The 23,156-nt window shown below is 42.0% G+C and overlaps 1 protein-coding gene and 1 long non-coding RNA gene across 2 annotated transcripts; one reads left to right on the plus strand and one right to left on the minus strand.

The window, feature by feature from the left end:
• Positions 1-55: 55 nt before the first annotated feature.
• LOC116762822 lies at positions 56-13,198 on the minus strand. The gene is made up of 3 exons (XR_004352349.1): positions 12,986-13,198; positions 12,257-12,328; positions 56-198 (listed from the first exon to the last, which is right to left on the minus strand). It is a non-coding gene; the product is annotated as an uncharacterized LOC116762822 (long non-coding RNA).
• Positions 13,199-13,847: 649 nt separating this feature from the next.
• On the plus strand, positions 13,848-21,464 carry SRSF3 (serine and arginine rich splicing factor 3). The gene is made up of 6 exons (XM_032648777.1): positions 13,848-13,988; positions 15,756-15,963; positions 17,242-17,376; positions 19,533-19,571; positions 19,785-19,871; positions 20,055-21,464. Exons 2-6 carry the CDS (start codon positions 15,758-15,760, stop codon positions 20,080-20,082), a joined length of 495 nt encoding a protein of 164 aa, XP_032504668.1. The 5' UTR covers positions 13,848-13,988; positions 15,756-15,757; the 3' UTR covers positions 20,083-21,464.
• The last annotated feature ends 1,692 nt before the right edge of the window (positions 21,465-23,156 follow it).

The following is a 23,156-nucleotide window of genomic DNA, read 5'->3' on the forward strand; positions in this document are numbered from 1 at the left end:
TGGGCCCGAGAACCAAATAAGGTAATACACTGAGGCAGGCATGGAAGTTCAGGAGCCACGGAGGGGGGAAGAGGGTGGAGCTGAAATCAGAAAAGGAGGCTCAGGAACTGAGCTGACTCAGGAGGCCGGGCGCAGCGAGGAAGGACCACTGTTCACGTGACACTTTGCTCCTTAGGGTTCCCGGAGGAACGTGGGGAGCTGAAAAAAAACACACACACCCAGAGACATCAAAGGCAGTCTTTCCAAATGGCTAAAATTTCTGAGCATTACTGCTTTCCACTCAAGTTATCACCAGGCTTCAGAGCCAGACTTGGGTTTTGAATCCCATCTCCATCCCTTACAAGCTGTGTGACCTCGGGCAACTTACTAAACCTCTCTGTATCCCAGTTTCCACTTACTTTAAATGGGGCTTCCCTGGTGGCGCAGTGGCTAAGCATCCACCTGCTGATGCAGGGGACACAGGTTCGATCCCTGGTCTGGGAAGATCCCACATGCCACGGAGCAACTAAGCCCGTGCGCCACAACTACTGAGCCTGTGCTCTAGAGCCCATGAGCCATGATTACCGAGCCAGTGTGCAGCAACTACCGAAGCCTGCATGCGTAGAGCCCATGTTCAGCAACAGGAGAAGCCACCGCAATGGTAAAGCCCACCTGCCGCAACGAAGAGTAGCCCCTGCTCGCTGCAACCAGAGAAAGCCCACGTGCAGCAATGAAGACCCAATGCAGGCAAAAATAAATAAATAAAAATTAAAAATTTCTAATAAATAAATAAATGGTACAATAGGGAAATTCCCTGGCGGTCCAGTGGTTACGACTCACGCTTCCACTGCAGGGGGTGCGGGTTTGATCCCTGGTCAGGGCACAACCCTCATGCCACACGGTGCGGCCAAAAAAAAAAAAAAATCTAAATGCTACAATTACATTTTATAAATCCGGTAAATTCCAGAGAAAACTACAGAGTGAAAATTATTGTGTGTGCTGTCGCGGGAGCTGCTGCTGCATGTGGAGAAAGGTATTTGGTGGGGGAGCGGGCGGTGCCAGCAAAATGGAATTACTCACATGCTCTCAGCTAACTCACAAACTTCAGTTGTCATGTGACATATCCCCAGACTAGGAGAAATTAGATAATCAACTGATGAGTATTGGAAAGTAATTATGGACCAATTTAAAATGAGAGTTTTAAACCCAAGTTATTTTGGCTCTTCAGTAAAAAGAACTTTCATTAATTTTCATTAAATGTAATTATAAAAAATTAGACCATACAGAGAAATAAATAGCCAAAAAAAGAGAAATCTTCATCTTACCACCTAGAGGTAAATGCTATTATTCTGGTATATAAGCTTTCCTACTATTTCTCTGAGTCTATACGTGTGTGTGTGTGTGTGCACACGTGTGTGTGTATGTATATAGGGCATATGCACAGACATATAATACTTATATATTTGAAAAATAAATCATACCTGCATTGTTCTATAACCTGCGTGGGTTTCTGCGGGGGTTATTTGGTGGTGGTTGTGCGGGGAGAGTGTTAAGAATAGTTGTGAATCCTCTTAAAGTCCACTATGTGGCCACCAGCCTTCTTAGTTTCCTTACACACATAATTCCTCTTTGCTGATTCAGTGTTTCCCAACCTTTTTGATTCTGTAACACACTTTAAGAGGACTAAACTTTCCCAGGACACAGCATGGTGAATGAAAGGAAGTATAACCTGAATAGAGCCATAAACTATAACCTGAAATGAACAGGTTATAGTTCATAAATGAACACATTATAACCTCATTTGCTGGCCCTGCCCCTTAAAGTTTAAAACAAAAACAATGAAAGCTCATGAAGCAAGCTATAGAATTTTATCTGGAGAATAAAGCTTTATCTGGGTATATTTGTAATTTAAATTCTGAAATATGTGGCAAGCAATCAGCAGCAATCTAGACATCCTAGGGAATATACATCAACTATACTTCAATAAAAATAAAAATAATAAAAATAAAATAAAGTAAGGGACTTCCCTGGTGGTGCAGTGGTTAAGACTCCGCACTCCCAATGCAGGGGGACCGGGTTCGATCCCTGGTCAGGGAACTAGATCCACATGCACGCCGCAACTAAGAGTTCGCATGCCACAATTAAGGAGCTGGTGAGCCGCAACTAAGGAGCCTGCAAGCTGCAACTAAGGAGCCCCCATGCTGCAACTAAGACCCAATGCAACCAAATAATAAATAAATAAATATTTTTTTAAGAATGAAAAACAAAATAAAATAAAGTAAAAGACATGCTAGGGAAGGCTGAAAAGAGACCAGGAGCAGGGGGTGCAATTCTGGGGTTCCCTACCTTCCAACCTCCCTTTGCTCTAAGATCAAGGCTGGAAAGATTGCAGCAGAGCCTCTGGGCAAGTGTGGGGAGGGCTGGGAATGAGAGCTTTACACTCATTTTTGATGAACATTTATCATCTTTTATGTGTCAGGCTGGCTTCAGGCTTGTGACAGGAAGGGATCTTGTGGCTGAGAAGAGGTTTAGGAAGAAGCTGGGAGCCAGCCTGTCTCTTCCAAGTTACATGAATATAAATGTTCTGTAAATTTTCTATAAAATGCTACACTATTTTGATATCATCAACAGCATAATTATTCTTTTTCTTTCTCGTCTTGCTCTCCTCTTGTGGATTCTCTCCTTTTCTTTTCCTTTTTTTTTTGACCTTTTTTTTTTTTTTTTTTTGCGGTACACGGGCCTCTCACTGTTGTGGCCTCTCCCGTTGCGGAGCACAGGCTCCGGATGCGCAGGCTCAGCGGCCATGGCTCACGGGCCCAGCCGCTCCATGGCATGTGGGATCTTCCCGGACCGGGGCACGAACCCGTGTCCCCTGCATCAGCAGGCGGACTCTCAACCACTGCGCCACCAGGGAAGCCCTGACCTTTTTTTAAGTTTTTTTGATGTGGACCACTTTTAAAAAAATTAATTTATTTATTATTTATTTTTGGCTGCATTGGGTCTTGCTGCGTGCAGGCTTTCTCTAGTCGAGGCGAGCGGGGACTACTCTTCATTGTGGTGCACGGGCTTCTCATTGCGGTGGCTTCTTTTGTTGCGGAGCATGGGCTCTAGGCGTGTGGGCTTCAGTAGTTGCAGCACGTAGGATCAGTAGTTGGGGCTCGCGTGCTCTAGGGCGCAGGCTCAGTAGTTGTGGTGCACAGGGCCTACTTGCTCCGTGGCATGTGGAATCCTCCGGGACCAGGGCTCGAACCCGTGTCTCCTGCATTGGCAGGCAGACTCTCGACCACTGCACCACCAGGGAAACCCCACCTGCACTTTTGAACACAGAGCTACAAATGTAGGAGTTCCCACAATCCCCGTAGGTTTGATATTCACCAGAATGACTCACAGAACTCAAGAAACCACTATACTTGCTGTTCCATTTTTATCATAAAGGATACAGATCAGGAACAGCCAAATAGACAAATGCACTGGGCAAGGTCTGGGAGGCTCCCCGACACAGTACTTCTGTGCCTTCTCCTCGTAGAATCAGGGTGCATCACCCCTCCAGCATATCAATGTTTTCACCAACCAGGAAGCTCCACTGAGCTTCAGTCCATGGTGTTTAATGGGAGTGTCATTGCATAGGCTAGATTGATTAAATCAATGGCTCCATGATTGAATTCAATCTCCAGCTCCTCTCCTCTCTCCAGAGATTGGGCTGGCTCAAAGCCCCAACCCTCTAATCATGTGGTTGCTCAGGAAATTCCAAGGGTTTTAGAAGCTCAGTGCCAGGAACCTGGGACAAAGACCAGACAAATTATTTTTCACACAACAGTTGCCTTTTCACTTTCTTAAAGAGCACTTTCTTAATGCTCTTTATTGCACAAACATTTTTAATTTTGATAAAGTTCAACTTTATTTTTTCTTTTGTTGCTTGTGCTTTTGGTGCCATATCTAGGAATCCATTGTCAAATCCAAGGTCATGAAGATTTGCGCCTATGTTTCACTGTAAGAGTTTTATGGTTTTAGATCTAATACTTCGGTGGTTGATGCATTTGCAGTTAATTTTTGTATATGGTATTAGTTAGGGGTTCAACTTCACTTTGTTTTTCATGTGGATATCAGTTGTCACAACACCATGTGTTTTGAAGAGACTATTCTTTCCCAATTGAAAAGTCTTGGCCTGTGGCCCTTGTCAAAAATCAATTGATTATAGATGCATGAGTTTATTTCTGGACTCTCAATTCTATTCCAATCATCTATAGGTCTATCCTTATGCTAGTACCACAATGTATTGATTACTATAACTTTGTAGTAAGTTTTGAAATTGGGAAGTGTGAGTCCTCCAAATTTTTTCTTATTTCTCAATATTAATTTTGGCTTTTCCACTTCTGCATAAAGTCTCTTGGAATTTTGGTAGGGATTGCACTGAATCTGTAGATTGCTTTGTGTACTACTGCATATCTTAACGATATTAAGTCTTCTAATCCATGAATAGGGGATATCTTTCTTGTTACAATTTTAAGTCTGCTATGATACACCTTTGAAATATTTCAGAGAATTAAATGTACTGAATGTACAAATGCTGCTTGATACATTTAAAGGAATGAAATCAGTCAAGTGTGTAAATAAAGTTAATTGTTTAGGGAAATTCTGCTTGACTTCTGATTCTATTAAAGATTTATCTAAGGACAGTGGGAATTATTATTATTTTTTTTAGAAATTTATTTTTAATTTATTTATTACTTTTGGCTGTGTTGGGTCTTCGTTGCTGTGCTGCGGGCTTTCTCTAGTTGCGGCAAGTGGGGGGCTACTCTTCGTTGTAGTTCCCAGGCTTCTTATTGTGGTGGCTTCTCTTGCAGAGCATGGGTTCTAGGCACGCGGGCTTCAGTAGTTGTGGCGCACGGGCTTAGTTGCTCCGTGGCATGTGGGATCTTACCGGACCCGGGCTCGAACCCATGTCCCCTGCATTGGCAGGCGGATTCTTAACCACTGCGCCACCAGGGAAGCCCAGAATTATTGATCTTATTTTAAAAATTACGTTCTTAGAAAATAAAATAACAATGATTGGAAATTTACCTTAACCTTACAGAAAGAACTGGATTTCAGAATTTGAAACTTCGATAAATTTAATATTAATCAAAACACTAGAATCAATCATTATTCCTTTCCAGGCACGAGAACACTACTCAGAAAATAAAAAGTCCAGGGAGGGAATTCCCTGGTGGTCCAGTGATTAGGACTCCGTGCTTCCAGTGCAGGGTGCACTGGTTTGATCCCTGGTTGGGGAACTAAGATCCCGCAAACTGCTCAGCATAGCTAAATAAAGAAAAGAAAAGAAAAGAAATCACACATAAGTACACCTCTTACTCACAAGTATACCTCCTAAAGATTCCTAACCTCCGTTAGATATTCCCCCAATATCCCACCTCTCAGAAGTGACGAACGTTAACTTTTGAAGGAGGGGGGGAAATCTCCTGAGTGCACATACTTCTAACATACCATTATAGCAGCTCTCTGAGCCTTCCAGAGAGAAATATAATAAGTACTCAATTAATGTTTATTGACTGAATGAAAGTGATTGATTCAGCTTTGCTTCACTGAAAGCACTTAGTAGGCACTTTGTAACCACTTGTTGATATACAAATAAATACACGTATAACATGAACATTTTACATATTAATGAAATTTCAAAATTATTCCTCACTTTGTGCTTCAACCACACTGGCGTATTTTTTTTTTAATTCCTCTAACTTACTACAGGAACTTTACATATTCTGTACCCTCTTCCAGGAACATTCTCTCACTGCTCTCACAAACTTTGCCAGATATCTCCGGCTTCTGCTAAATCATCACTTCCTCCAGGAAGCCTTCTTTGGTTTACCTAATCAGGCCAATCTTTCCTATGACATGTTCTTAAGACACCATTTCCCTTTTCAGACCATTTTCTACATAAATAATTTCACAACCACTTGTGAGATTCTTTTTTCTAATTCTCCTCTATGTTGGAACTTAGCCCCATGATGGTAGTCTGAGACTCTGTTTTGGTTTACTACTTTTTCCTCCAAATCCATCTCAGTGTTTGGACAATAGAAGGCACCTAACAAATACTTCTTGACTGAATGAATGATTGTTAAATATGTGATATGATCTAAAAAACTGTTTCAGGGAATAATATAAAAGTACCTAAAAGGTGGTACCTCAAAGGATCAAGGCAATTAGGTTTAAAAAAAAAATTTAAGGGCTTCCCTGGTGGCACAGAGGTTAAGAATCCACTTGCCAATGCAGGGGACACAGGTTCCAGCCCTGGTCTGGGAAGATCCTACATGCTGCAGAGCAACTAAGCCCGTGTGCCACAACTACTGAGCCTGTGCTCTAGAGCCCGCAAGCCACAACTGCTGAAGCCTATGCACCTAGAGCCTGTGCTCCACAACAAGAGAAGCCATTGCAATGAGAAGCCCGCGCCCTGCAACAAAGAGTAGCTCCTGCTCGCCGCAACTAGAGAAAGCCCGCATGCAGCAATGAAGACCCAACACAGCCAAAAATAAAATAAATTTTAAAAAATAAATAAATTAAAAACAGAAACTTTAAACTATGTGATTTGCAGAAACACTATTTTCACATAGTTGTCCCGGATATAGAATTAAAACGAGTTTTTAAATGATTATTTGTTGGAATTGTGTGAGGTTATTTTCCATTTGTCCCTGTAGATCAACACTGTCCAACAGATATGTGAGCCACACATGTAATTTTAAGTGTTCTAGTAGCCACAGTCAAAAAGTATAAAGAAGGCTTCCCTGGTGGTGCAGTGGTTGAGAGTCCACCTGCTGATCGATGCAGAGGACACAGGTTCATGCCCCGGTCCGGGAAGATCCCACATGCCGTGGAGTGGCTAGGCCCATGAGCCATGGCCGCTGAGCCTGTGCGTCCGGAGCCTGTGCTCCACAATGGGAGAGGCCACAACAGTGAGAGGCCCGTGTACCGCAAAAAAAAAAAAAAAAAAAAATTAATCTGTTTCTTTATATATCTTTTTTTTTTTTGGCTGCACCGCTTGGCTTGTGGGATTTTATTTCCCCAACCAGGGATTGAACCCGGGCCCTTGGCAGTGACAGCGCAGAGTCCTAACAGATGAATTTAACTGTAATAATATAGTTTATTTAACCCAGTACATAAAAAATAATTTCAACATGTAATCAATATAAACATTATATTCTTTTTTAATACCAAGTGTTTGAAATCCAGCATGTATTTTACATTTACAATACATCTCAATTTGGACTCAAATAACCACATGAGCCTAGTGGTGGTTGTATTGGACAATACAACCCTAGATCAATTCCCAGTCTTTGCTTTCCTCTGTGCCCTGGGAGGCTGACTTGGGCTTGCATCACCCAGCTCTCTTGCCCTAAGTTTTCCAGATAGCTTTGGGCAATAGAAGGCACCATCAAAAGATGGGACTATAGGAAGAGAAAGTAGTCCAGTTATTTCATCTCTGGTCACCCCCAACCCCTGCCCGAACTGGGCTGCCACGGTTCCTCTACCTAAGGCCATTATGGCCTCTCTTCATAGCTACAGCATTTATCTGGTTCTGGTAACCCTGCTCCCTTCCATGACCCACTCAGCCTAAGAGCTGCCTCTGGGAGTTCCTCCCTCTTCTGTGGGTTTCCTTAACCCTGCCCATAATTCTATAAATAATTACCTCTTCAGTTAACCATTTGTTGAGTACGTCATCTGCTTCCTACGAGGACACTGACTGAAGCAAGTAGTTAAGAAACTACAGGTCTACGCTTTTATTAGATTTTCCTTCATGGATACTGGAAGTCAATCACAATACTGAATGTTTTAATTCTTATACATAGATGTCAATGCCTGGCCATCAGTAATTCTTTTTTCTTAAAAAAAAGAAGCACTCAGGGGCTTCCCTGGTGGCGCAGTGGTTGAGAGTCCGCCTGTCAATGCAGGGGACACGGGTTCGTGCCCCGGTCCGGGAAGATCCCATATGCCGCGGAGCGGCTGGGCCCGTGAGCCATGGCCGCTGAGCCTGCGCGTCCGGAGCCTGTGCTCCGCAACGGGAGAGGCCACAGCAGTGAGAGGCCCGCGTACCGCAAAAAAAAAAAAAAAAAAGAAGCACTCAGGACTTCCCTGGCAGTCCAGTGGTTAAGACACTACACTTCCAATGCAGGGGGCCCGGGTTTGATCCCCGGTTGGGGAACTAAGATCCCACATGCTACATGCTATGCAGTGTGTCCAAAAAAAAAAAAAGAAAAAAGAAAAAAATACAAATCTCGGGGCTTCCCTGGTGGGGCAGTGGTTGAGAGTCCGCCTGCCGAAGCAGGGGACACGGGTTCGTGCCCCGGTCCGAGAAGATCCCACATGCCGCGGAGCGGCTAGTCCCGTGAGCCATGGCTGCTAAGCCTGCGCGTCTGGAGCCTGTGCTCCGCGACGAGAGAGGCCACAACAGTGAGAGGCCCACGTATTGCAAAAAAAAAAAAAAATCTGGGAATTCCTTGGCAGTCCAGTGGTTAGGACTTTGCACTTTCACTGCTGAGGTCAGGGGTTCCATCCCTGATCACGTGAACTAGGATCCCGCAAGCTGCACGGCAAGGCTAAAAATTAAAAAATTTAAAAAGCACTTAACCTACTGTATAGCACAGGGAACTATACTCAATATTATGGTTTTTTACAAATTTTTATTTATTTATTTATTTATTTATTTTCGGCTGCATTGGGTCTTCCTTGCTGTGCGGGCTGTCTCTAGTTGTGGCGAGCAGGGGCTACTCTTAACTGCGGTGCGTGGGCTTCTCATTGCGGTGGCTTCTCTTGTTGCAGAGCACGGGCTCTGGGCGTGTGGGCTTCAGTAGTTGAGGCATGTGGGCTCAGTAGTTGTGGCACACGGGCTTAGTTGCTCCACGGCATGTGGGATCTTCTCTGACCAGGGCTGGAACCTGTGTCTCCTGCATGGGCAGGCAGATCCTTAACCACTGCACCACCAGGGAAGTCCTAGATTTTTTTGTTTTTGGCCATACCGCACACCATGTGGGATCTTAGTTTCCCAACCAGGGATGGAACCCACACCCCCTGCAGTGGAAGGGAGTTTTTTTTTTTTTTTTAATTTATTTATTGTTTTGGCTGCGTTGGGTCTTCGTTGCTGTGCATGAGCTTTCTCTAGTTGCAGTGAGGGGGGGCTATTCTTCATTGCAGTGCGCGGGCTTCTCATTGTGGTGGCTTCTCTTGTTGCAGAGCATGAGCTCTAGGTGCATGGGCTTCAGTAGTTGCGGCATGCAGGCTCAGTATTTGTGGCTCACGGGCTTAGTTGCTCCGTGGTATGTGGCATCTTCCTGCACCAGGGATCGAACCCATGTCCCCTGCATTGGCAGGTGGATTCTCAACCACTGCGCCACCAGGGAAGCCCCGGAAGGGAGGAGTCTTAACCACTGGATTGCCAGGGAAGTCCTAGAATTTTTAAATTTTTTATTTTATTTTTTGGCTGTGCCACACAGCTTGCCGGAGATCCCTGACCAGGGATTGAACCCAGGCCATCGCTGTGAAAGTGCCAAGTCCTAACCACTGGACCACCAGGGAATTCCTTATACTCAGTATTTTTTAATAAACTATAAAGAAAAAGAATCTGGGGGGACTTCCCTGGTGGTCCAGTAGTTAAGTATCCGCCTTCCAATGAAGGGGACTTGGGTTTGAGCCCTGGTCAGGGAAATAAGATCCCATATGCTGCAGGGCAACTAAGCCCGCGTGACACAGCTACTGAGCTCGCGTGCCTCAACTAGAGAGCCCACGTGCAGCAAACTACAGAGCCCACGCTCTCTGGAGCCCCTGCACCACAATTATAGAGCCCACTCACCCTGGAGCCCGCGTGCCAGAACTAGAGAGAGAAAACCCGCAAGCCACAACTAAGACCAATGCAGACAAGGAAAATAAAAGAATCTGGAAAAGAATATATGTATACCTACATACCTATATATATATATATATATATATATATATATATATATATAACCGAATAACTGTACTGTACACCTGAAAGTAACACCGCACTGTAAATCAACTATACTTCAATTTTTTTTTAATTAAGAAGAAGCACTTAGGGGTTTCCCCGGTGGCACAGTGGTTAAGAATCCGCCTGCCATTGCAGGGGACACGGGTTCGATCCCTGGTCCGGGAAGATCCCACATGCCGCGGAGCAACTAAGCCCGTGCACCACAACTACTGAGCCTGCGCTCTAGAGCCCGCGAGCCACAACTACTGAGCCCGTGCGCCACCACTACTGAAGCCCGGATGCCTAGAGCCCATACTCTGTAACAAGAGAAGCCACTGCGGTGAGAAGCCCACGCACCACAATGAAGAGTAGCCCCCACTCACCACAACTAGGAAAGCCCGCACACAGCAACAAAGACCCAATGCAGCCAAAAATAACTAAAAAAAATAAATAAATTTTTTAAAAAAAGAAAAAAAGAAAAGGCACTTAACAAATTGGTAACAGGTGAATTTTAGAAATGGACAATAACTTAGAGCCATGGTTCTTGACTTGAGGTAGTGAGATGTCAGAGTAATTTCTGTATTTGGAATCCTTCTGTTCATAAGTGACAGGAAAAAAAACCAACTCAAAGTGGCTTAGGCAAATCAGAGGAAGAGGTAGGGAACATGTATGTTCAAACAACTGGGAATCTCAAAAGTGGAATTGGGGTCAGGGCTTCTTAAACAAGAGTTTTAGAGCTCGTTATTCCCCATCTCTCAGCTCTCCCTCTCTTTAGGTTGGGTCCACTGCAGGCTGCTTCCTCCCTACTAGAAGGATGGCTGGCAGGTTCAGGACCCCACTAGTCAGAGGAAAGGAACACACCTCTCTCTGGCTGGCCTAGCAGGAGCACTGGCAAGATAGCTAATAGTTCATGGAATTAACACTGTACATCAATAATTACTGCTGCTCTTATAAATTTATATGGGCATTTTTGGCAGTGTACAACTTACAGAGTCTTAAATTGGAAGGGTTTCTGTAAAAAAGATAATAGATTATGGCTATAATGCAGCTAATACAGAACCTGATGATAAAAAGTTAGCCCCAGGAAGTTATCCTTAGAGTTCAAATTTGCAATCACTTTAACCAGAAGCCCTAGCACAATTTTATGGCTTGTAAAAAATATGGAAAATGAAAATTGTTAAAATCTTACATTCTGCACTTAGATTGTGGCTATTTAAAATTCTAAAATTACTGTAATTTCTAAAGTTACAAGTCCCATTAGCTGACAGGTCTGATTGGATTAGTCATCCATTCCTGAACTAATGGGGGTGGGGCGGGCCACTAAGAACCAGGATGATTTAATTAACTAGGGGTGCTCATATCTCTACCCCTAAAAAAGTGGGGTGTAGGACCCAACCACACCTAAATCAATAACGTGGTCTACTGTGAGAATGGTAGTTCCTCAGAGAAAATCAAAGGATGTTTGTTTACTACCACATATGATCCCCATTCTTTGTCTAAGAAATTCTGCTATGTCCCGTTGAAGCTTCCTATGGTTCTAGGGTCTAGACAAGAGTGGTTGATGGTTGAATAAATTTAAAGGAACATTAAAATATTCCATAATTTAAATGGATAATTCACTTGGCTGCAGTTACTAGAAGATAGAAAGTGTGTGTGGATGGCCAGAGGAGGTTCAAAACGTATTTGAGAATACAGCTGGAGGGATTAAGAGTGCTCCATTGAGGACTTCCCTGGTGGCACAGTGGTTAAGAAACCGCCTGCCAATGCAGGGTTCGATCCCTGGTCTGGGAAGATCCTACATGCCACGGAGCAACTAAGCCCGTGCACCACGACTACTGAGCCTGCTCCCTAGAGCCCAAGAGCCACAATTACTGAGCCCGTGTGCCACAACTACTGAGCCCACACGCTGCAACTACTGAAGCCCATGCGCCTAGAGCCCGTGCTCTGCAACAAGAGAAGCCACCACAACGCGAAGCCCGCGCACAGCAACAAAGAGTAGCCCCTGCTCACTGCAACTAGAGAAAGCCCGTGTACAGCAACAAAGATGCAACACAGCCAAAAATAAGATATAATAAGTTAAAAAGAAAGAGTGCTCCATTGAAAGATGCATGCTAGACTAGCATTATATGCACAAACAACAACAAAAACAGGAAAAATGGTGGGAAAGAATGGGGTACTTTGGGATACTAAAGAATGAAATGTGAAAAGAACACAGAATTTTTTTGAGCAAATATTGTGCCAGCTTATTTACATACATAATTTCTTTTAATTAATTAAATAATTAAACAAATAAGTTTTGATCACCTGCTGTGTGTCAGGCTTGTTTCCAGGCCCTGGGGATGCACGTGTGACCGCAATAGACCAAAGTTGAAGTTCCTGTGAGGGTAGACAGCACATAACAACCTTGCATTGATGTAATTATCCCATTTTACAGAGAAGAAAGTAATCTTGAGAGAGGGTAAGGGACTCTTCTCCAGACACTTTAGCAGTAAGTAGCAGCGGTACTGTGGTCCAAATCTAGGACTGTCTGACTTCAAAAAGGCTTCGCTTTGATAGAAGGAAATAAAAAGAGGAGAAAAACTTACAGAGCAGGAGGGGAGCAAATATAAGTGAGCCAGAAGAGAAAAACAATTACAGAAGGAAAGAAAAGTAAGAAGAGAAACAAAGGTTTTGCTAGAATCCCTCACCTGGGAAACACCCCAGGGTAAGGCCAGCTCAGGGCCTGGCTCAACAACTGCAGTTCCCATTCCCCCTCTTTCCTTGGGAGTATAAAATCCCCATTTTACAGGTGTGAAAACTAAGGCTCAGAGGCATTAAATCTTTGTATTTTTCCCCCACTATGGATAAATCTTTTACAGGCACAATAAGAGAATATCTGGGAGAAACAAAACAAGTAAATAATTGGTATATCTTTCAGCTAATGGTGGAAAAATACAAGTTATCGTTTCTCTTGAGAGCAGATTTAAATACGTTTTAGCAATAAGTCAGACTTCACAGAAAGAGGGTAGGGAACACCAGCAAAACTGAACTCACTGTTCCGGCGAAGGAGATTTTGGTGATTTTTCTGACACCATCGCGGTATTTCTCTCCCAATAGTTAATCTTGTGGCTCGGTTTTTTTTTAGGTGAAGTGGGAAACAGAGGAAGGTGTGAGTGACCCATGGACCCCACCCCTGCCCCCGGTGCGGGGGTGGGGGGCTGAATTTAAATTCAATCTTCTTCAGGAACTTCCTTGTACTTCTACTTGCTAAAGGTGACAGTTTCCGCATGGCCTGACCGGTCGGTCTCATTTGCGTTTGCGTTTCTATTAAACATTTCAAGAGTCCAGGATGATGCCAAATCCTGCAGTTTGGGTGAGGGGTGGGAAACCAGCCAGAGTTCGGCGGACTTTCCAGGTTTGGGCTTTTCCCTAAGTGTGGGACCCCGGTGGGCACAATCTGGTGACAGCTCGCTCACAAACAGCTCCTTGACCTTGGGAGCAATTCCGAAGCACGTTTGTAAACGTGACAGTCTTAGTTCCAGCCTCACCGCTCACGAGGATGAAGTAATTAGTGAATTCATCTAATACTTTAAACTTATTAGGAGCAAAACGCTCTATCAGTGTTCGGGAGTGACGGCGGAGGTGTTATTAAACTCCAGCCTATTTGGATGTGAGGGACAGGGGACTGAGAATAACTCAGAGGTCAGCAGCTGGGGAATTACACCCGAGGGAGCTCCGGGCCTGAGACAACCTGAGCCCGACGCTGCTACCCTCCACAGACAAGGCGGTACAACCAGAGCGCGCTCCCACCAACCGCTGTTCTCGCTGAGTTTGTAGCCATTACGTCACAGCCTCCTCCGCCCCCCATTGGGCGAGCCCGTCCAGTCATGTGACTCCAGCATGGCCTATAAATAAGGGCGAGGAGACAGCGGTGGTCCGCCATTTCGTGGACGACGGGTGTGGGAGAGCATCTGTCGGTGCCAGGCACGAGGGGACCAGGAAGACCCAGCCGAGGGTGTGTGGATTTGAGCCTACGTGTTTCTAACCCGAGGTCTCGGTAAGTGACCAGCGACTAAAGGAATGAGGTTGGAAATGGGCCTTAACGGGACCGAAGTGGGGCCAGGCCCAATGGCGGCGCCAGATTGAGACAAAGAGACGCTGCCGCCATTTTGTGACGTTCAGCACGGGGCGGTGGCGGGGGCCCCCGGCCCCTCGGAGGATATATCCAGGTCTCAAAGTGGAGGTGTTTTTAACTCTTCACTGGGGGCGTGAACCGGAAAGTGAGATTGCCCGAGAGTTGATGCGAAGGAGGACTCGGTAGTCCGTCGTACTCCGGGCCGCGGCTTTTCAATTTATGGCGCCTTTTTTTTTTTTTTTAGGCCCCGCGTTTTCTTAGGTAGCTGCTCATGATTTTTTTCCTCAAGTCAGTAATCAAGATTGGGCCTTTCGATCCATCTCTAGTAAATGATTTCTGTACTCATCTTCATTTTTATGTTCTTTTAACTTGTTATAGTCTGAACCCAGTCACTTTTATTTTTTTAAACCGCTCTTCCTTGAGCTGTTTTGTTCTTGTAGCTCTTTCCATTAATACGTAGGCCTGTAGCTGGTCACGGTAAAGTTTTTGGAAAAAGGAAAAGAACCCATTCCCCGTCAATGGTTTGGTCTCGTAACTCTCCTGGGTGCAGGGTGGGGTCACACAAATAGGATGTGTCTGGACTGGCTTGTTTAATTGGATAAGCCCGGAGAGAGAAGAAAGTGGCTCTTGAGCTGAGTTCTTGGACAGGCTGCTCTTTTATGCAGTTGATACTGGCCTATAAGTTGATTAGATTCATTGCTGAGACGACTTGTTAAGTACTTAAGATTTATTAAAGCCCCCTAAGTGCCGTAAATTCTTGTATAACTTTTTTCCCCTGAGGTGAAATTAAGGTAAGATTCATTTTAAAGTGCACATTTCAGAGGTGTTAAGTACGTTCACAGTGTTATGCAGCTATCACCTCTCTAGTTCTAACGCGTTTTATACCCCCTAAGGTGACCCGTACACGTAAGCAGCCACTTCCCTTTTGCCCTGTCCCCTTTTCCTCCACCAGCCTCTGGTAGCTACTGATCTGTTTCTGGATTTACTCATTTTGGATATTACACATGCACGGAATCGTAATATGTGCCCTTGTGTGTCTGGTATCTGTAACTTAGCATGCTTTCAAGTTTCATCCACGTTTGTAGCATTTATGGGTACTTCATTCCTGAATAATACTCCATTGTATGGATAATATATTTTGCTTATCCACTTAGCTGTTGCTGAACATTGGGTTAACACTTTTTAGGTGTTGAGAATAGAATGGGGTACATCTTTTAATAACAAGTTTTTAGGTGTTGAGAATAGAATGGGGTACATCTTTTAATAACAAGTTTGTCTTGCTGCTTGAGGAATGAAGCTGGTTAACTTTTGGCCTGTGAAGGCACATTAGTATCACTTTTCTAGTGGTTTGTCTTCAGCGAGTTGTATTTGCTTTTGAGTAGGCTGTCCTACTTTTCTAGGTGTTTTTTGTTTAGTTTTTTAAGGTTAATTTGAAATAGGTAAAGTCCTTAACTCAGTTTCCACTTTGTGGTAAATGCTCCTCCAGTATGTTTCCCCTCACTTTTCAAGGAGGCTTCTTTTTTTTTTTTCTTAGGCAATCTGTGCTGGCTTCCATGCAGTTATCGGTAATTGTTTAAAGGGTAGTGTTTTTAGTTTGGGGGGGGTTTAGTATTTTTGAATTCTTTATTAAGGATCTGTTTTTCACTGTGTGGATTATGATATTTTGGGGTTTTTTTTGTTTTTTTACAGAAATGCATCGTGATTCTTGTCCGTTGGACTGTAAAGTTTATGTAGGTAATCTTGGAAACAATGGTAACAAGACTGAATTGGAACGAGCTTTTGGCTATTATGGACCACTCCGAAGTGTGTGGGTTGCTAGAAACCCTCCTGGCTTTGCTTTTGTTGAATTTGAAGATCCTCGAGATGCAGCCGATGCTGTCCGAGAGCTAGATGGGAGGTAATTTTATTGATTAATTTATACTAATGATAAATAATGTTGATTGTATTTTAATATTTAAAATCTCTAGGATACGTGACTTGTAGATGGCTTCTTGGCTATCTGAAATTGATGTTACTGGAGATTTACATAAACCTTTTCTGACAGTCAAAGGAGTGAACAGTTTTAGTGTAGATACCTAGGAAAAGTTTCTTTTTATTCAGTTGGCCATTGAAGAAAATAATTTTAACGGTCAGTTCTTGGTGGGTGGATAGCTGCATATGGTTGAAACATTTTAATCTAAATGCACCACAAAGCATCAACTGTGTTGTCACCTTTGAATTGTTTCTAAAATAATTGTGGAATCAGACATTTCTCTTATGGCCACAAACTGATTGTAGGTGGATGATGGTTACGTGGGTTTATTGTACTATTATCTTTTACATGTTGGAAATAATTTTGTTTAGGAACTGTGGCTCATACAGCTATTTCCCTTTGCATTTAAAATGGTCTGTTAGCTGGCTGATAAGCAACACCTGAGTCTTAACAGTGAACAGGTGTTGCCCTTCTCCTTCCTGGCATTTGAAAACCATTGGATTTCATGAAAACAAGGAAAATAATCCTTAAGATGCAAAAATTAAAGGGTCTCAGAGTTGGCTGTAAAGCTGTATAAAAGGTCATTTATCTAAGCAGGTTACAGAAACATTTTTCCAGGGCCCCACCTCTTGTCAGTCACTGTCCACATATGGTGAATTATCCAAACATAATGGTTGTGGACCAGTGAAGAGGTGGGAAATAACTGCCCTTTTTTTTTCCTCCTGTTCTCAGTAGCAGTTTCTTAACGTGTCAAGTATTGTGTGTGATGATTGAGGGGGGAGAGAGATGTAAAATGGCCAGAATGCTTACTGCTACTTACCTGGCGGGGGGGTTGGGGAGGAGAGGAGACCAACGGATACAGAGTAAGATTGGTAAACAGTTGTTGCAGCCTCAAAGGAAGTCAAAACAGGATGTACAGATGAACTAGTTCTGGGAGGATGAATCCAGGCGTTTTCACACTTAGATTGCACCTGTTAACATTGAGTCCAGTGATCAGACTAACGGCAATAAAATGTAAGGAAGTTGGTTTCCTTTACTAGAAAAAATAAGGGAACTAAAACTTGCTTTGGTATTAAGGATTCTGCAGACATTAAGATGTATTTTTTGCAAAGAAGCTAGTTATAGGAGTGGAGTTTTTTTCACTTGCTTTAATCTCCTAGAAAGTCAGTTGGGCTGCTTTAAATTTAACGTTTCTTCTCCTAGAACACTATGTGGCTGCCGAGTAAGAGTGGAACTGTCGAATGGTGAAAAGAGAAGTCGAAATCGTGGCCCGCCTCCTTCTTGGGGTCGTCGCCCTCGAGATGATTATCGGAGGAGGAGTCCTCCACCTCGCCGCAGGTACTTAGAGAGAGCGTGTTTAGAGGTATTGGTGTAATGGAGTAGCTAATAGGAGCAGGTATTTCTCTTAAAGTTTGTTGGTGGGTTTTAAGTTTTGAGGAATCAGGTTTTTATGAAACATTTGCTGGGTGTAGTTTGGGATATGTGAGTTGTGCTGAGTGTTGGCTTGTCTTTAGGTCATTGTTCATGTTGGTAGTCAGTAACTTCTATCTTGGATCTATCTTCTAGTTCATCTTCTAGTTGCATCTTTCCAAGTCTTCCCTTATACTTCAATTTAGGCCTTTTCCATTTCTTGACTCCATAATGACAAACATTACATTCAACTCTAGTTCTTCACAAAAATGTGTTTTCTATTAGCACGATTGTAATATTTATCAAGCAGGCAGCTGTTTTAATGTTACAACTGGTAAAGTAGAAATCATTCTGAAACTAACTTAAGTCACTGACCAATAAAGGGGGCTAAAGTAATCCCAGTCATCTGTTCTTCAAACCCAAATAGGAGAGAATGCAGTTTTTTTTATAATTGAAAATGGCATCATTCTTGGACCAGGCAGTATTGTCTGGATGCTAACTCCACATCTCCTCAAACCTCCAAATAGTTTCTGTAGGACTGAATTTACCTCTTACAGGTGAGTGAAGTCCTAGGAGATAGGAGTTCAAAATCTTGCCCCTTTTGCTGTTTTGAAAAACAAAACACACTGTTGCCCATCATAATAGAGTATTTGTTAGCTAATAGATGGTTGTACTGATGGCTTGTTTTTCATTTTTTTTTTGTGCTTTTTGGTCCATCTATTAATAAAAATGAACCCCGTTACAGAGTCACCATCATGTCTCTTCTCACCACCCTCTGAGTCTGCATTAGCCAGTCAACTAGCCCTTTCAGCGTCATGTGACCAGCGCGCCCCATTCAGCTTGGCTGGTGTCGTTTCACATGACCCAGGCATGGCCAGTCGTCAGGTTGCACCGCCCTTTGGTTCCCGAGCATGCTGTTTTCTCTCAGCCTTCTCTCCAACCTTAACCAAATCGGCAGCAGCCACCTCGACCGCCCACACATTCCTGGCCAATCAGCTCAGCTGTTTATTTACCAAATGTCTTCACAACAACTACAGCAGCAGCCTTCGGCTAACAAAAAAGCAGGAAAAATCCACAACACCCCCTTCGCCAACCAACTAAATCCAACGCAACATCTGGCAAAACCTTTTCAGCAAATTCTTCCTGGCCGTCAGTCCGGCAGCCTCACCTCACCATTTCTAGCTTGTTGAAACCCAAAAACTAGTAAGTTTTTCCTGCTTATACAGTTTACTGCTGGTTAAAATAAGGAGTAAGCGGCTTAAAGTAATTCTTTTTTTCTGGATCAAAGGCTGGCTGTGCATAATTGAATGGTAACGTACATATATATATATTGCTTGAATAAAACTTTTAAGGGTGATAGGGAACTCATAATGTAACTAGACCTTCAAGTGAAACTTATTTGCATGTGTGAGATGCCAAACTAAAAATCTTAATAACTCTAACAGATTTAGCTTTCCTTTCTAGCAAAAATTTGTTGAATCCTATCACCTTTAAATGGTTTTACTAACAGTTTTCAAAATTTTTAAATTATGGGGGTGAAGTGGGCCAAGCTAAGGTAATTTTGATAAGCCTAAACACACTCTTAAATGTGATGATCACAAATGCAGTTCTAATGTAGCACTTAATGGCATCAGTATTTACACCTAGCGCGTTTTCACAAAATTACACTATCCACCTGGTACCTAAGTCTTGTCATGGACTTGCAGGTTTGCATGGGTTCCAAATACTGGTTTATGGTACTGTTTTTGGAACTGTGGGACTACATTTTGGTGTGGTGTTTGGGTAGTGAAGTTAGTTTGACATGAAGTTTTGCATTGGACAGATCTGCTGTGAAGCATTCTTTGTTAAAGTGAATCCATGGTTGGAATACCTGCTTTTCACTTGAGCTTTTGGTTCCTTAATCCTTCTGTGCCTTTTTTTTCTTTTCTTTTTAAAAAAAAATTTTTTTTTTATATTTTGGACGATGGGTGCCAGTTCTTCGGCACATTCACTGGGCCCAACAGTGAGATTGAAAAGTTGGGAAATGCCTCACGCCATAAATGCTAATTGACAATTGGCCTAATTTTCCTGTTTTCTGCTTTTAGATCTCCAAGACGGAGAAGCTTCTCCCGCAGCCGGAGCAGGTGAATAACCTTTTTTGGGGGGCCACATTCTCAGAAGTGGGAGTGTCTGTGCTATTCCTAAGCTGTTTCCCAAATGACTTGGTTAATGGTGATAGACCTTGACTTCAGTAATGAATCAACTGGCATAGCTTTTAGCTTTCAAAAACTTCTCTTGTAAGTATTTGTTGTGTATAATCCTGAATGGCACTGTTTTTCTTTTCCCTCTGACTTCAGGTCCCTTTCTAGAGATAGGAGAAGAGAGAGATCACTGTCCCGGGAGAGAAATCACAAGCCGTCCCGATCTTTCTCTAGGTCTCGTAGGTAAGATCTTTAATGACCTGAGCCATTTAAGACCTTGCATACATAACGTATTAAAAGTAGAAATAGGTCTTCTTTTAAGCCACTTGGATAAAAATTTTACAACTTTTTCCCATAAAAATCTTTTGATGTTTTGTCAGAGTGTAACGGAGTTACAGGTGTAACTTCTGTTTTTCTGTTTATCAGCCGATCTAGGTCAAATGAAAGGAAATAGAAGACCAGTTTGCAAGAGGAGTGGTGTACAGGAAATAACTTCATTTGACAGGAGTATGTACAGAAAATTCAAGTTTTGTTTGAGACTTCATAAGCTTGGTGCATTTTTAAAATGTTTTAGCTGTTCACATTTGTTTGTCTCTTGGAACAGTGACACATAAAGATGTAATTCTCTATGGTTTGAAATGGATCATATGAGGCATGTAATATCAAGAATTGTTACTTTACAATGTTCCCTTAAGCAAAATGGAACTTGCTTTGAATTTTTAGTCTTGCACAGACCGATAATAAACCTCTAACTCCTGCCCAGCTGAAGTGTGATGTTTAATATTACGGAAACAAAACTGGCAAAAATTGAAAAGACTCTGTAGCTGGGATATGGTATGCAGCTGTAGTTAAGCGGTCTTTAAAAGCTGCTGTGAACACAAGCCAGCAGGTAAAAATTAAAGCTGCACCCTTAAACTAGATTAGAGGTTTAAAAATTCCACTAGTCTTCACACCGGACAAGAGGTGGTCCAGTGGGTTTAGAATCTAAGAAGTTTCAAGAAAGTTAGTTTACCTTCTGTGATTGGTGTATATGGATACATAGCTCTTTGTAATATTATTTGGAAATTTGAGACTATTCAAGATACCTGTGTCCTGCCAGTTTAAGGGTACATTGTAGAGCTGAACTTTGAGTTACTGTGCAAGATTTTTTTTTTCATGCTGTCATTTGTAATATGTTTTGTGAGAATCCTTGGGATTAAAGTTTTGGTTACAAATTGTTGTTTAACCTGAAAGCCTGTTTTTCCTTGCAAAACTAAAATCTGAGCTTGGTACCAATCAAGTCCAGGTATAACATTCCTATTGGAAGCCATACTTACATTTTCTTGTAAAGTGCTTTTGAAAATAAAATATTAACATAATTGTGTAATAGTTGAACCCACTATTACCATAGTTCTTGTCCCATAGAAGGCAGTTGGTTACACAAATCTTATTCTGTAAGAAACACAATTTGAGGCTTTTGAAATGAAGGAAATTTTTGGTTGTCCACCTAAGCGATGATACATTTTTAGGAGTAGAAGCCAGTTCAAAGTCCTTGATATTCAGTGACCAACATTTTAAAATATAGCCACCTGATACATTATAATCCAAAGTTGCTGGTTAAAAAAAAAAGCATGAATACGTTCCACAAAGCTTTTAAAAATTGCTTCCATTTTATATAATTTGAGGTGTTGCATGGGGATTCTAAATTGATCCATCATGATGTGAAATTCACTATATGGTTCAAATGTAACAGTGCAGAATTGAATATGGAGGCATGCATAACCTTCCTCTTAGAAATCTAGAGGAGTTGTAATTTCAAATTTTTGTGCAATTAGATTAAATCATAATGCAACAGTCTTTTGGCTTAGTTTCCTTAAATGTGCTGTTTAAAGATAGTTTTGGATTATGCTGTACTGACATTAATATGAAAGATAAGTCATATTAATCTAAAAGGATGTTTTATAAGATGCAGATCCTAAACAAATTATTTCCAGTGGTCCTTCTTCACCCTTCATGCACATATCAAGGGCGGGAGAGTCCTGGGTGTCAGAGGGGGAGAATTGGTGTCAGTGGAGTTAAGTATGAGCCTCGTTACAGAAGATACTTTTAAGACTGCCTATTGATTTACTGGGAGCTCGGGCTTTGGGCCTTTTGTCTTCTGGCATTTCATAGCTTAAAACCTTTGTTGGGGTCAAGCAAGGCAAGATAGCTAAGAATTCATGGAAGTAATATGGTACATCAATATTACACTGCTTTTATAAATCTACATGGGCATTTTTGGCAGTATACAACTTGCAGAGTCTTAAATTGGAAGGGTTTCTGTAAAAAGGATAGTGGATTATAGCTATAAAGTGGCTAATACAGACCTGATATAAAATTAACCTCTGGGATTTATCCTTAGGGTCCAAATTTGCAATCACTTTAACCAGAAACCCTAGCACAATTTTATGGCTTGTTTAAAAACATGGAAGATAGAAATCGTTAAAACCTTACATTCTGGCTATTAAAACGTTCTCTACTGTAATTTCTGAAATTAACAAGTCCCGTTGGCCAGTTTTGTCTTGCATTCTCAGTTGAATATGATACTGAAAGTAGTCACAGAAAGTTTGACTTGTGGTGTAATGATTACAGGTGTTCACTAGAGGTCACTATTAATACTTGGTGATAATTTAAGGAACACATCTAAGTTATAGTTGGTTTTTATGCTTTCAAGAATAGTTAATATTCTGTGGTTCTCAGTTCATTGTGGGTTACTTCTGACCTCCATGTCTTAAGCAGAAAGGTAAAGACAAAGATAAATTAGAGCCAGAGAAATTTTATTTTTATGAGATGTAGATACCTTTTATCTACTGTTTCTATGGCTTTTTACAGTTCCTTAAAAGATCATGTGATCAGTAGATGGCATCACCACCTTTTAAGACTCACCTGTGTCTGGATGGAAAGTCCTGGTTGCTTTTATTGTAGAGTTATAGTTTATATTCTTACAGTGCTTTATCAGGAATGGACTTTTCCAGGCCTACTGACTCATTTTTCCATCCCTGGTAATATAGGAACCACTGGTTTAGTACTTTGTATTAGTGTGCTTTTATTTTCAGAATCCCCAACATGATTTAGTTGTCAGACCTGGTTGGTGGTAATGTCTTCCAGTTGTATATTTTTGTACTAGATTGTTGCCTTCTGGTTTTCCTTTTTTTTTTTTTTTTTTTTTGAGAACATGGAAGATTTTTATAATTAAAGTAGCTGAAGAAAAACTGGGTTGGAGTATATTTTTATCAAAACATTCTGATAGTGTTGAATTCAATTTTATATGTCCACACAAGTTCTCTTCATCCTACTTTATTAAATTCGTTGGATACTTCAAACAAATTCAGCTGTATACAGCACACTTTAGAGAAGATAGAAAATTTGAAAGAGATATTGAAAATTTGTCTTGATAAACCTGGTATAACTGCTTAATTTTGTTGTACAAATTTTTGCTTATTGGAATTGCAGAAATTCATAATACGGTATTCTCATCATTTTGTATCCCAGTTCTTCCTCTTAACTACC

This window comes from Phocoena sinus, chromosome 11, assembly GCF_008692025.1.
Source record: "Phocoena sinus isolate mPhoSin1 chromosome 11, mPhoSin1.pri, whole genome shotgun sequence".
NCBI classification, from domain to species: domain Eukaryota; kingdom Metazoa; phylum Chordata; class Mammalia; order Artiodactyla; family Phocoenidae; genus Phocoena; species Phocoena sinus.